Here is a 14,591-nt window from a genome sequence, read left to right as displayed (position 1 = left end):
AAGTTGTGTTCATTTAAATGTTCAGTCAACAGAATATTAAATTCTAGAATGTTCTCAAATGCAAGAAAGATGATCGATGGTCAGGATGAAAACAACACTAAATTTGACATCACAGTTTCAGTCTAAATGCTGGTTGGAAATCTTGAGATTAATCACTTATTATATTCTATTGACATCTAACAATACCCTTAATTGTGGATACAACAAAATATATTGACTTAGATTATATAAAATTGGATTCAATTTTGTGCAGAAGATATGGTTGTTACTATAGGTTTAAGCATTGTGGTTTCTCATATGCTAGCCATCAATTTATTTCATGATGTGTTCAAATGCCACATGGCAAAAGATAGTATTGGAATCAGAATGTTCAATTAGCATTGTTAGTGGTTGTAAAGAAATATCTGGTTGTCATTGCTGGATAACAAGACATTTGAAGAACATAATTTTAACAGAGAAACAAGGCCACACTTCCTTTTTCTGTCAGTTGTTCATCATAGTCTTATATTTAGATAGTTTGTTCCTCAATTTGACAGAAGAACAACATACAGTTCGCCGAAGTCAGTCCAGCTTTTTGGAGAACATTGAACTATTCGAGAGGAAAATGAAGCTGATTTTCTTTCTTCTTGTGCTCTTGAAGAACGGTAAGAATGCTTCTTGTTTTTTCTGCTCTTTTTAAAAGATTATGGAGCAAAAGCACCACTAGGATTGTAATTCCCTATTTAAATTTGATAGCAGATTTTAAAAAAAAGAAAAAATCTATTTTAGATACATTTAAAAACGTTTATGGATTGATTTTTGCGATTTATTTATTTATTAGAACTTAAATCTATTTTTATCATTTTGAAGAATAATATACTATTCAAGCAGCAATAAAATATGGGATTATGTCTATTAAAATGAGAGAACATTATTGTTTTTTAGGAATGAATCCGGCCGAAGGACTCCATGTGATTTATTCATCAGGGCAAGTTATTTTAAAATATTCCTTTAACCCGAATTATAATAGTCTTGAAAAAGCTTGCTGTAAGTTTGATCAGTCGGAGTGCTTCTACTTTGTGAACAATAGAGGACAAGTTGCTCCCCTGTATCGAGGAAGAATATTCATCAATAATTACTATGGGGAATTTGAAGTAATATTTACAGACCTGAGTGTAATGGATGCTGGCATGTACATGTGTGTTGTCGGATGGTTCCCTGACACCTATGAAAGGGCTGAAGTTACAGTTTCTGGTGAGATTTTCTTTTCTTCATACTCATTTGTAAGTTGTAGATAAATATGAGTTAATAGTTACACTTTTTTCTTTTTTTTTTATAAATTGTAAAATAAAAATGTAAAAATATTAGTATTTTCCACAAATAGGCTTAAAAGATCTCAGTGGAGTAAACACAGCTCCTCTCTTGCCAAAATCCTCCATCAAGCCAGCAGTCTGGCCATCTTCTCCCTCTACACCCATTGTTTCTGAGAACGACGCAGGGAAACTCAGGTAAATTTCATCACAAATATTAACCCCTTACAATTAAATCAGTATAGTAATAGTCATGAATCTGTGTAACACAACACAACATTAAGCAGTGACGGCTGGAGAACACCCTACACGCTAGCTGCTGTTTTAGGTGGTCTGGTGTTTGCTGTCATCTCAATGACACTGCTTGTCTATTGTCTAAAGACCAGGAAGAAAAAATCCACAGGTATGTGCAATGGACAATGATTATTTTCAATTATCTAAGGATTTTTGGTTGAACATCACTTCTTTTTTTTCTCCCACAGAAATAAGTGGAACTTGTGGTTCTACTAACACCACCATGGTAAGGAGTACATATATTTTCAATTGACGGATGACTTTTAGTCCCATAGCAAAGACAGATGTAAGATATTTAAGTGTAAATTACATATTATTTATTTTGATATATCTCTCACTTTTATGATATATTCATCAGTCATGCTACAAACAAGGTTTATTATGAGGTAAAATTGACCATTTGTTGACCCACGAGTTCAACCACAACTCGCATACTGCTTAATCTTTTCATTCCTTATTCATAATATCTCAGTATGCTGATCTGTAAACACCTTCATCATCTGTAAAAGGGAACAGCTTGATATATAGAGATGGACGGATGATTTGAATCAAACCCTGTGTGCTCAACATCTCTCCACAGGAGCAGAACAGCATCATCTACTCTATGGTGGACTTCAAGCCCCAGGATCCATCTGAACTTTATGCCAATTTACAGATACGCAGTCCAGGAGACACTGATCCTTCTTCAAGCTGTACTTTCACAACAGAGGGAAGTGTAGAATACTCCACTATTTTGAGAGCACCAGCATAAACATTTGTGATGTTTGTTTTCTATAATATTTTCATTGTTTAGATTTTTTCCGGTTGTTGTTTTTGGCTGTTCAATGGATATTTTTTTTTTTCATTATGAAAAACAATTACTGCAAAACTGTTTGATGATAATATAAAATATAGATTATTATAATAAATGCCTGAAAACATTTAAATAGTAAAACATTTGTACTGTCTCTGTGAAGCTAAAAAATAATTACTTTTTGCTCTCAAACTGTATATCGTTAAATGTGGGTCTTACAATGTGTGATGCAATAATTATAATTGCAATAATTTTATTTCGGATGAATAGAGAACCTTTCAACTATGAAACTAGTTAGATGTCGAAATCGGAAAAAAACTATTTTTGCAATCCAGTACTTTTTTGGCAGCAATGGCAAGACCCATCAGAATCCAGAGAGAGTCTTGGCCACTTCTGTCGAAAGGATAAGTATTGCAGAGCAAGGCAACATTAACATATATGGTGATTTCAGGGGCCCTGGTTTAATCAAGACCATTCCAATGAATCAGGACAACCACTTTGCACAAATCAAGCCAATAAATTCAACATGACATTTTAGGGCACCCTTGCTTTGTCTTCATAATGATTGTTCTAGGCAATTTGTTGACCTATCCATGTTGATCAGCCAGAAGGTCTCAGAAATGAAGAGAATTCCTTGCATTCATTGCAGAGTTCAGAGGAATCTTTGAATAGATACTGCAATAGTTTTTTTTCCCCTATGAAGTGAAACTCAGATTGCTCCGGTCATACAGAACAGATGTTAAAAAGAAATGACAAAAAAGAAGGGTCAAATGGTTATCTTCGATTCACACATCTCTAAATAGAAGATGACTAATTGTGTATTATTGACAACAATGCTTCATGTATTGCACCTAATTTTCTATTTTAAATTTTTACATTCATAAACCTTTTTGTTTTATATGTGCTAAATAATGCATATGTCTTATTTATTTCTCATTTTGAAAGTAAAATTGGGAAAATCTCTTTTTGGAGGTCTAGGGCATTTTTTTCTCTCCCCAATATTTTGTTTCCATTAGTATCTTGGAAAATCAAATACATTTTTTAGTGAGTGTTGACATGTAACGCATGTAAACAATGATTTTTTTTTTCTTTTTCTTTTTTTTACATTTTATATGGAATATTATAGCATTTTATGCCATTTCTACAAGTATTTTGCTGTCTTTAATGCAAAAAATGGTATTCAAAAACCTTTTTATTCAGCATCAGATAGCACCTAACTAAAATATTATTCTAAGAGCATTGTGTGCTAATGTTCCCATTAAGTTATGAACATGTTATTTCTGAATGTTCAAACATTGAACATTACTTTTGAATGTTCTGAAGCAATTAATACAATTTAAAAACATTAGACAAACATCAAAAATATATATATAAATGATTTTGAGAACATTATTAAAGACCAGAACATTCTAATAATGTTATGGAAGAACTTTTGTTCATAATTTTGAGTTATAACGTTCCCTGTTATAGGGATGAAACACTGTTGTTCACCTTGTGCATTAGATGTGCATTTCTATTATTTTTTCCCGTCAATGCTTTGTTGACAGAAACATTAAGGGGAATGCATCAAAAAGTCTGAATGCATGAAAAGGTCCAGTTCACATTCACTCTTCACATAGTGAAAAAAGCACAAAGACAATTCAGACTGAATATATTTTATTTACAATAACTAAGCCTTCAACATATTTACAGCATATTGAAGATAAATTAATCTGAAATATGACTCCATCCTAAGCACATTCCAAAATGTCTATGTTTGCATGTACACAACATAAAGGTGGATACATCAAGGTGTATGTAACATAAAGGTGCGAGTGAGAAGGTGAGGTAAAGGTGATACATATATCAAGGTGTATGTAACATAAAGGTGAGACTAACTTTGCTTTTACTATCAAGATGCCAAGGTAAACCATTGAACCTTGCGCCACTGTGAATAATGTATGTCTGCATTTCTGTAGTGCAAAGTGCATGAGAGTGAAAAATAAAAATGAGCAGAAAGGGGCTATGGCACTTGTTATTAATCTTCTTGTGCTATCCTGCTTTCAAGTATTCCCCTCCTCCATTCCTCTTGTCTTGCACTCTTTCCAGTGTTAAAAGTCTATGTTTTTAAAGTCGCTGTTACAGCGATATCTGTTGTCACTGTAGGTGGTGCAGACCAGATGTGGCAGGCAGGGGCAGGTGTGGTGTTGTCTCTTCCCGGGGAAAGGAAACTGCAGCGAAGTCAAAACACACTTTATTAATCACTATGATATTATTATTTCATATCATTCAATGCATTAATTTAAAAAAAACATGAATTGCTACATTAAAATTAATAAAAATAAAGACCATTTATTTTTAAACCATGACTGGTGTAAAGACGTCACCATTCTAATTAAATCTTTGCAGATGTTAGGTCAAGATTATACTGCAAAACTCTATAGGCGTAGGTTTCTGTTTAAGGATCTTGTCAGTTTTATTAGTCATCATTGAGTCACAAACACCCCCGAAACCTGCTTTTCTTCACCTCGTAGCCTACGCTGAATGGCAAAGCTTCTGTATCAGTCCGAGACTGTCCGTCAGAGTGATAAACAGCCCTGATCTGTGAGACATTCGATCGATATCAGCTACACTTATCAGCAGATTCTTTTAAAGCCTTTCTCAGTCATTTCTGGCAGCATGTTCACTTCACGATCAGATCAGCTGTTTAAAAAGAGATTGCGTTCTTGAATCCGAGTGTTTCTTTTCAATTGAGAGTTGTTTGACTTGGTCTAAAAACATTAGACTATCTCTGTTTTGCTCTTTCACTCTATTTCTTGTCTCTATATTTTTCTCTTTCTCTTCTTATAACTGTTAACCTTGGGTTCCCTCGAGCCACTGCTTTGATTTTCCGGAGGGGTCTCTCATAGCTCTGTACACTGTGTGTGTGTGAGTGTATCTGTATACCTTGTGGCTGTACGGGTGGCATTCGTCTCCTTCCAGCCCCTGTGGTGTGCACATACGCAGGCCTCGAAGCCACAGACTCACTGCACAGCACAGACCCACGCCACACTGCACATCCCTGTCACAAGCCTGACACACAAACACAACACAGAATACGTCACATACTGTATGCCCAATACATAGAAGATCTTGCTTTGGCTTTGTTTACTTGTAAGATTACAATTGTGTAATATTGTGGATTTGCTCATGGGTGATATTTTGTTGAGCTTTTGAATTCTCCAATGCCAAGAGCGCAAATGACCTTTGTTAAATATTTGATTTATAAACAAGATGCCATTATTAAATAATGCCTATAAAGTTTTTTTTATTTATTATTTTTTTTATTTATTATAATTTTACTTAGAATGTTCAGAACCTTTGATAGACCAGCAAGGAGGAAGCCACTTTCTTGGTAAGTCAAAAAAGTGTATCTTTCAATATATTTATTATTCATTATTAAATGAAAATGCTAGACAGAGTTAAATATGAGTTAAATGGAGGATATCAATTTAGGATGTTGCTGATGCGGCTGTGAGAGTATTAAGCTAAAAAGGATGGGAAACCCTGATCAGATATGGGGGGTGGGGGTGGGGGGGCAGTAGAAATGCAAAAATGATTAGGCTATATAGAAACATGTTGAAACACGGATCTAAAATCTGATAATGAACAAACTGTCCTTTCAAAACATCTATTCTAATACAGTAAATTTAATCTGACACATTGGCTGAGGCAAACAATTATCAATTAAACAATAAGCCTGAACAAACACAACGAAGGTAAATCATAAATAAAACTGTATCCATTGGCTTTAAGGTCTCTTTTGTCAACATTAGTCAATTAGCATTTTTTTAAAGCATTTATTAACTTATTAGTTAATTTAAATATTCATCTTAACATTAGTTCACAGTACATTAACTAACAAACACAACTTTTAATCTTAAAAATGTATTAGTAAATGTTGATATTAACATGAACTAATAAATGCTGTTACATGTTAGTTAATGTTAACAAATGAAACCTTATTGCAAATTGTTACCAATCCATTTTGGTGAAATATAAAACACTTTTTTCACTATTAGTTATTGAATCCAACTGAACACTATTCATTATTATGTATAAATGCATAAGTAAATGATAAATGATAAATAAAGTGAATTAAATGAAATCAAAATGAGTAAGAGTAAATGGAGTGAGATTATAGTCAGACTCACCCCTGTGATGACGGCACATCTGCACCAGCTCAGGGACAGCAGGAGCACGGAGAGAATCAACACCCTGCTCATAGCGGGACAAACACCACAAAACACTAAGAGCACGAACTATCTTTTTTCAGTCTTCTAAATCTCCCTATTGATCTTTCTTCTGTCCTGCGGAGCTCCCAGAGGATTGTCTATGGCCCAGAGGAGACGATTTGACTTCTCTGCTGTTCTTAACCTTCTGTCTCGGAGTGTGGAGTCTTTGGTAACTTCTGAAATAAGGTCTGAGATCTGGCTCTCTCTCTCTTTCTTTCTCCATCTCTCTTTCTCTTTATCTCCCCTCGCCCCTCTTTTCCCCCCACCCACACCTCCGCATGGACTTCGTCATCTCTTTCTGTATGACGCTGGACCGGATGATGGAGAAGAGACCTTTAATGGTTTCACTTCAAGCAAATCTTTCCTGATGGCACCAGCTATTAGCACGTTTTTCATTGGATATGTGTGGTTATTAATCAGCTGAGTTAAATTTAGAAGAGCATTGTTTGCCAAACTTTGTTTTTGGCTTATGTCCCCCCCCAATCACTAAGACTCAAGTACACCTTCACTGAAAACTGAAATGTGTTCACTGTCAACTCATTTTATTCCGAATATCATTTATCATCAAAATATCATTAATACAATTAAAGTGAGAATTGAATAAAACCATATGTGATAATATAAAAGATATGTTTGAAACCAGATTTACACATATAGTAAACAGTAGCACAAATATTATCAGTGTCATCCACAGAAATTCATAAAAAAACACAATATTTTTTAAAATTAATTTAGTGTTTTAATTATTTTCTTAAAATAAACTTAAATCTTTATAGGTTTTTTATAGGTTTAATAAATCAAAATCTTTCCAAGTTGGGAATCACTAGAGCACATATTACTATGCAATATTTCAGTTAATCCTCTAGTTAGTTAGTTTGATTGATTGATTGATTGATTGATTGATTGATTGATTGATTGATTAACATAATGTTTTGTAGGTATACTTTTTAGTATCATGCAGTTAGATTCTCTAATTTATTAAATTGTGCATCTAAAATAATATTATAATATATTTTTATTTTATTTTAAATTTGAGGAGATTTGTAATGATGTAAACAATAATTTGAAAATATACATTTTAAAATGATTTACTTCATTGTCAAAGAGAAAGAATCCTTCACACAATCATCTAATATCCTCTATGCATCTGGTTTCATGCGCAGCTTGTTAAAGTAATTTAATTTTCCCCCCTTATTCACTTCTCCACAAGGCACTTGTTCATTTTACAGGAGTCCACGGGCCATAATTATCACCTTCTCATTTGAATCATTAGGATTCATCACCCTTTACAACGCCAGAGTAATGTCAGTCTTGCAGCCAAGTTTCAGAATACCAACACAAGTCAAGTAAGTTCATAGGAAATGAGTCATCAGCGCAAGGGGTTGACGAGAGAAACGTTTATTTTTGCTTCCTGACAATATGATGCTTCTAGGTAAATCACAACAAATTAAGCACTTGTCAATTCATTTGAGACGTTTAAGCCTACAGTCACCCCATGACATAATATGCACTGTCATTCACTGACAATTTCCTATTTACAAGTCTTAAATGTGCCAGTCAGGCACAGACTGTTAAACGTATTCGACATCATGTCCTCTCAAGCCTGAAAACTTCTCTGACCCAGCAGTAACAAGAGTAATTACATCTCATCGCGGACACATGTGCCCTACTCACTACGAACAGTACATTTCTCATGAAGGGACTCTTTAAAAATAAGGACTCTTCAATTTCTGGTGTCAAGTTTAATCTGGTCTCGTACTTCAGCTTTTGCTGCTGTGAGGTCATCGGAAGGCCTACACTGAATCAGCGCCCGCAGAACTTCATGCAAAGCTCTGCATTTTACACAGAATTACAACGCCTGCCATTCATAAAAGCCACTTGCATGCATGGTTAAATATTCTGATAGTGCTTTTGACTAATAATTCAGCTAACAAAGAAATACATGACGTCTATGTGGCCTTGCACTATATGAAGTCAGGCACTCTCTTTTCATCGGAGTCAGATGCATATGGAAATGTGGATATGTATGAACTGCTGATGATCAAAGCCCCTGGGTTGGAGATACGTGATGGAATGCAATTATACAGAATCAATGAGCTTACTTGAAATGATAGCTAAATAAAATATCCAACTTGACGGCAATTGGAGTGAAGGATTGCCGACTGGAAAATGTCAGTCCTATCTGTTGGGATTTGATTTACGTTTAGCGAGAGCATGAAAATGCCATTGGTTAGTCAGCAGTGCATCTCTTGGCTGCAGTGAAAGTGATGGATGCCACTGACGGCCGGACCACGTAATTACATTGCAACTTTTTGCCCCGTCAGCAGACCAACTTGGCTCTAACTGCACAGGACTGGGCAGAAATCATCAAGCGTTGCCAGCGGGGAAGAACCTACGTTGGCTAAAAGAGCTTGGACGATGTTAAACAGAACTTCATAATAAATGCAATGTGAGCATTGAACCAAATGAGGTGAGCAATTATATTATATTATATTATATTATATTATATTAATATAAATCAGATAATGACCATTATAATTTATGTCATAATTATATAATGTATAATATATAAAGATATTTACCTAATAATTCCCATGCTAATTAAACTATTATCAGCACACACTAAAATTTGTCACAATAAGAGCATAAACACACAGTATAACGAATAATTCATTAATTCGATATATTAGTAGTAGCAGTTTGTAAAAGCAGTTAAAATATATTGGCACTTAGGATCTTATATTTCATTAATCTATCGAGAGAGAAATTAAGGAAAAATAAATTAAATTGACCTAAAAAATGTGATGGCCATAAGGCTGCATACGTTCTGGAAACCTGAATCAGTTTACTGGGCTCTAGGGGTTGTTGCTCTGCTTCATTTCATTTGCATGTATATTGAGCTCAATAAGCTGATTTATACTTCACAATTTGCACAAATACAAAATGGTAAGCTGTATTTTTGAAGTGTACAGGATATATGATAAACATACAAACATATTGTATGTATTATATAATGGACAGAGTAAAACTGTCTTCTTTAAAAGTGGCTCACGAAACACAAAAGACAGAGTGCCTCAGTATCATAAGTTCAAAATAGAGAAGACAGCATCAGTTTCTGATAAAGAACTCCTCAAATACAATTGATGGTGAGGAGCATGCAGGACTGGTCTTTTATTCTGCTTTTGGTCAGAGCATGGGGTCGTCTAGAGATATCAACAGGGAACATTCACACGTTCCCCTGGGAGTTCTCATTGACAATGACAGCTAAATGTTAACTGGACACATTTGCCCTTTAAAAATTTTAAAGAATTCTTTAAGAATGTATTATTGATAAAAAAGGAAGTAGGAGGAGAAAAAAAGCATGTATCATGACCATCTGCTAATAATAGTCCTGCAGGAACATCCATCTAAAGCTGGTTGCTGCGTTTTGGTACATTGTAGCTTGTTTTTTAAGTGGTCCAAGCTGGTCTTAAACCATTTTGGTGATTTTCGTCCAGCAAAACAACAGATTTCAGCAAGTCTGACTACGCAGAAAATTATTCAGTTGTCCTGTCATAAAGTCTGTTACACTGTATCATATAACTTAAATTGAAACCAAAACACATAGCATTACAGACTACACGGAGAGTGTTTCGCTGCTTACAATATTTTCTAATGCTGACTTGAGCTAGATGGCGCTAGATCATTCGTTTGGTGTTTTTTCCTTGGAGGACGCCGTAGTGTTTGAGTCGCATGTTAGGATGTCAGCTGACATCCCGGAAGTATCGTCCAAATAATAACTGCCGCTTCCCCTCTCTCCACAATATTTACTCTTACTGTTAATTTAACATCGTTTTATAAGCCACTATTATGGAGGGTGCACTGGAACAGCATCTTGATGATACGTAGGTTAAAACAATTATCGTTCTTTACCAAGCATATTATAGCCTAACGTTACTTATTTTGTGTGTTGCTTTACTAATCTGTGTTTTCTTACACTAGGATGAAAAATCCTGCTATTGTTGGGGTTTTGTGCACAGACGCTCAAGGCCATAATCTAGGATGTAAGTTTCGTTTGTATTGGTCATCCACTGGGTCATGATGACAGTAACGACTGTATTTGCGTAGTTTACATGTCCATTCATGTATTTATTTTTTCAGCAACATCGACAACAACTATCATTTTAGGTTAATATTTAGGCTACATAAGTGTACGTTACAAGTTAAGGTGTAGGTTTGGGCCAGTAGAAAATTACTAAAGTTGTGAATGTTGTTGTCAGGGTTGTTATGATTAACTAAAACTAAAATTATTAAAAACCCACGAGTTAATTGAAATAATAAATAAAGTATTAAAAATTAACCTGAATGAAAACTTAATTAAATTTTAATTGAAGTACTAAAGTTAGAAATACCTAAAAACTAAAACGGAAATAAAACAATTCTAAAGTGTAATATAAAAAAACTACAAACGTTTTATTATTATTATAAAAATTAAAGCTAATTCAAAATATGAATAAAAACGATAATAGTAAAATAACGCTGCTTTACATTTATTTAATTTTGTTTCACTAATAAATTAAGGGTAATAATATATGAAGCTTATTTCCGCCATAGAATAAAAAAATATAAAAGGTAATTGCGGCTTTTTATCTCACAATTCAGTTTTTTTCTGATCTTTTTCAAATCTTACCCACAAACGTTTGAATAGTATCTTTGTTTCCACAAAAATGTTAAGCAGCAAAAACTGTTTACAACATTAATAATAAGAAATGTTTCTTGATCATTAAATCTTAGAATGATTTTTGAAGGATCATGTGACACTGAATGAGTAATGATGTTGAAAATTCAGCTTTGCCATTACAGGAATAAGTTACTTTTTTATTTAAACGTATTAAAATAGAAACAATTCATTTAAATTGTAATTGTATTACTGTTTTAACTGTATTTTTGATTAAATAACTGCCACATTGATGAGCATAAGATACTTTTGATTGGTATACTGTAAACTCAGTTCTGACTTTTTTCAATTTTAAAATAAAAATAAGACCAGTGACAAATTCCTTAAATATAAATTTTTCCCACTTTTTTTAAATGTGCAAAACAATTGAAACTGAAATACAATTTATTATCCAATTTGTCTTGGACTCAAGGTGTGTTTACATTGATAATAAATTGGGTCCATAAACAATAAATGCAACAATATATAATAACAATTCATAATAATAAAAGCACTATGGCTGCTGTCGTATCATCCAGGAGGATGCTGCATATTGGTGGTGGTTGAGAAGATTCCCCGTTCCATGTAAAGCACTTTGAGTGCAGAGAAAAGCACTATAAATGTAACAAATTTGTATTGTTATTTATTATCTTTCCAGAGGTATATATGCAATATCCTCTATATGCAATGCCTCGGCTAAAATTTGATGTGCTTCCCTAAGAACTGACTGTCTATACAATGACTCAAAAGACTGATGTTCCTTCATCGCTATTTTTACCAGTTGAGCAAGCTTAGACTTTGCTTGAGCCGTACGGTTACCAAACCATACCATAATGCCATATCTAATTATGCTCTCTATAAACTGCCTGATAAAATAAACGCATCATTTTCTTGTCCTCTCCATACCGGTAAATCCTCAATCTGCACAAAAATTTTAATCTGCTGCACACAAGAGCAAATTGAGCAATATAGAGCTTGTATAAATACAATACAATATAAACATATTGTTTAATGAAATAGACTTGTTATAGACTTGTGCTTTTATATGGATTTTCTTGAATGTTTGAAATCTTTTCCATTACTCACCATAATATGAGAACGACTTATGTACTGTAACTGTGAGCTTCTTTAATGTTTTAATCTGTAGGCCGTGGCTCGCTCTCTGATGAACATGGAGGAATTGTGTCTGTACTGGCCAAGCAAGCTGCTTCTCTAACCAAAGACCCCACTGACTTCCCTACTGTGTGCCTGGAGTCTGACTGTGGGTAAGAAGCGTCTTGATTTGATAGAGAACAAAAACAACAAAACAAACTCCAGACCTTAAAAGCTTACTCCTCCTACATTTATTATAAAGAGACTTATAATAATACATATTGCAGCTGCTTTTTAAGTATTAATTGGGGAATGTTTGTAATTCTGTTATTGCAGGAATATTTTGGTGAGAACACATGGAGCGATTACACTGGCCGTGCATAAGATGGCATCGTGAATTCTGTTTGTATCTAATTGTCAGATATTGGATTTGTGCAGTGTTTTTAAACGCCATTGAGTTTGAAAATCTTTAAAGGTCTATTGTCAGCAACATAGAAGCTTAATGATTGGCTGAGATCAAGTCTTCCTTCATATCAGAAACCATCAGATGTTTGTTGTCCGTGGTTAATCACTAATTTCTTTTCCAATATTTGTATTTTCTTATAACCATAAACCACAGTTCAAATGTGTTTACTGCTTTTTTTGGTCAAACAATATTGTTTCCAGTTAATAAATTGTGTTATTTAAGGAAACTTATTCTGACAGTGTCTAATTGCACACAAGTGCGTGAGAGGTGCTTTAGTTGAAGTATCATAGTGTGTCAGAAGGGGGCAGTAGTTGTAACACATTTGCATTAAACAGATTCCTGAAAAGAATCAAATCAGAGCAAAAGTGTTTTCATTCTGAGCTGCAGTTTATATTATAAAAGTTGAGACAGGTGAGGTGTTTTTTAATCCTTCTCTGTAATGGTGAATAACTAATTATTTCTTAAACACAGACACGTAAGCTGAGAAAACCTTTTGAAAAGAGGCAACTAAGTATTACTATTTTTATTTTTTTGGGAATAACATATATATTATCCCTTTTTCTTTTCTTTATGTTTGCTTGGATTTAACTGCTTTATGCATATAGAGAATGCAGAGAATTCAATAGTCTTATTTTTGTCATGCTCACTCCAGTAAATCATATGAGGGGAAGAAATGAGGTATCTGAAGATTGCTGAATTTTTTATTATCAGTCACTCTGGCCTGTCATGAAGCGTTCCTTCTGAATGCGTGTGATGACTGGCGACCCAGACTTGTATTTGCCAAGTTTGCAGTTAATATGATGATATGCAATAGGTATACAAAGAAAGCAGCATGAATGTTAAGAAATCAAGCCAAGTAGTTATCCCATTCTTTGACGTACTGTATCTGTAATGTATTATTTGTAATGTTTAGTAGATGTTCTGAATGTCTAACTTTTTGTGAGCACAAAAACTGCACTCGCAACAGAACGCATTGTAATCATCATCGTAGCATGCGTGGGTAAACATAACATAATTTCATGACTAAAGAAAACACAGTTGAAAGAATTGCACTGGATCTTTTTGTATAATGCCATATACAACCGAGAGGATAGATTATATTATCTGAATTTCAGCTCCAAATAGTTTGACAATTTCAGGATAAACTAAACATTGCAGAAGGTTTGTGTGTGCTTAAGTCAGCAGATAAATATTCTCTAAGTACATTTGTATGGTTATAATAACATTTCAGAATACAGCAGGTGTATCTATGAAGGTTTGACCCATTGTGTCATAATGAGACAAAAAAAGGACACTTGACACAGCAATGTTTACCTGCTGCAGTATTTAAATATCTATCATTCACGACAGTCTGTCATTCATTACGGTTTATTTACCTGTGTTCTAACAGCCTAAAATATTAACCTGCCTTCAACCAACCTTTTAAGGTTCATCTCACATTACTACCTTTAGGGTTTTCCCCTCGCATGGTGATATCTATCTGAATACCTATGCATTCATAATTTGCCCCTGAAGCTGTCACAGTGTAGTGACCTCTTTCAAATAGCCACAGTCCAGGAAAGCCTCTGAAATAAGTTCCACTTCAATACTTGGCTACTAGGTTCCGGTCACATGGTCATTAAATGCACTAGGGGCCAGTATTTGGCTCTGCACAGCCTGAGCGCATTGCATCCGATCTGTGCCGGTCAGATGTGACCCTCGAGATACT

At 34.3% G+C, this 14,591-nt stretch overlaps 3 protein-coding genes across 7 annotated transcripts; 2 read left to right on the top strand and 1 right to left on the bottom strand.

The window, feature by feature from the left end:
• Positions 1–535: 535 nt before the first annotated feature.
• LOC307011877 (uncharacterized protein) lies at positions 536–3,524 on the top strand. 5 transcript variants are annotated; one of them, XM_079637945.1, is made up of 7 exons: positions 536–644; positions 925–967; positions 1,070–1,233; positions 1,364–1,487; positions 1,577–1,692; positions 1,772–1,809; positions 2,164–3,524. In XM_079637945.1, exons 1-7 carry the CDS (start codon positions 605–607, stop codon positions 2,332–2,334), a joined length of 696 nt encoding a protein of 231 aa, XP_079494071.1. In that variant the 5' UTR covers positions 536–604; the 3' UTR covers positions 2,335–3,524. The 5 variants fall into 5 exon arrangements, with proteins under 5 accessions (XP_079494071.1, XP_079494070.1, XP_079494072.1 ...); XM_079637944.1 differs by having other exon boundaries at positions 1,574–1,692; positions 2,164–3,368; XM_079637946.1 differs by adding an exon at positions 1,942–1,969 and having other exon boundaries at positions 925–1,233; positions 1,574–1,692; positions 2,164–2,257.
• A 493-nt stretch (positions 3,525–4,017) lies between these two features.
• prok1 (prokineticin 1) lies at positions 4,018–6,840 on the bottom strand. Its single transcript, XM_079637838.1, has 3 exons — positions 6,549–6,840; positions 5,302–5,427; positions 4,018–4,586 (listed from the first exon to the last, which is right to left on the bottom strand). Exons 1-3 carry the CDS (start codon positions 6,618–6,620, stop codon positions 4,467–4,469), a joined length of 318 nt encoding a protein of 105 aa, XP_079493964.1. The 5' UTR covers positions 6,621–6,840; the 3' UTR covers positions 4,018–4,466.
• Positions 6,841–10,263: 3,423 nt separating this feature from the next.
• On the top strand, positions 10,264–14,573 carry lamtor5 (late endosomal/lysosomal adaptor, MAPK and MTOR activator 5). The gene is made up of 4 exons (XM_079638733.1): positions 10,264–10,513; positions 10,611–10,672; positions 12,473–12,590; positions 12,754–14,573. Exons 1-4 carry the CDS (start codon positions 10,479–10,481, stop codon positions 12,812–12,814), a joined length of 276 nt encoding a protein of 91 aa, XP_079494859.1. The 5' UTR covers positions 10,264–10,478; the 3' UTR covers positions 12,815–14,573.
• Positions 14,574–14,591: the final 18 nt, after the last annotated feature.

This window comes from Phoxinus phoxinus (genome assembly GCF_949152265.1).
Source record: "Phoxinus phoxinus genome assembly, chromosome: 15".
Taxonomy (NCBI): Eukaryota; Metazoa; Chordata; class Actinopteri; order Cypriniformes; family Leuciscidae; genus Phoxinus; species Phoxinus phoxinus.
This window is presented reverse-complemented; position numbering and strand designations above follow the sequence as displayed.

Coding starts and splice junctions, on each gene's coding strand:
- lamtor5 (XM_079638733.1), top strand. CDS start 10,479: ATGGAGGGTGCACTGGAACAGCATCTTGATGATAC. Junction 10,514..10,610: donor GAACAGCATCTTGATGATAC/GTAGGTTAAAAC, acceptor TTCTTACACTAG/GATGAAAAATCCTGCTATTG. Junction 10,673..12,472: donor TCAAGGCCATAATCTAGGAT/GTAAGTTTCGTT, acceptor TTTAATCTGTAG/GCCGTGGCTCGCTCTCTGAT.
- prok1 (XM_079637838.1), bottom strand. CDS start 6,620: ATGAGCAGGGTGTTGATTCTCTCCGTGCTCCTGCTGTCCCTGAGCTGG. Junction 5,428..6,548: donor GATGTGCCGTCATCACAGGG/GTGAGTCTGACT, acceptor TTTGTGTGTCAG/GCTTGTGACAGGGATGTGCA. Junction 4,587..5,301: donor GCCACCCGTACAGCCACAAG/GTATACAGATAC, acceptor ACTTCGCTGCAG/TTTCCTTTCCCCGGGAAGAG.
- LOC307011877 (XM_079637942.1), top strand. CDS start 605: ATGAAGCTGATTTTCTTTCTTCTTGTGCTCTTGAAGAACG. Junction 645..924: donor TCTTGTGCTCTTGAAGAACG/GTAAGAATGCTT, acceptor ATTGTTTTTTAG/GAATGAATCCGGCCGAAGGA. Junction 1,234..1,363: donor GGCTGAAGTTACAGTTTCTG/GTGAGATTTTCT, acceptor TTCCACAAATAG/GCTTAAAAGATCTCAGTGGA.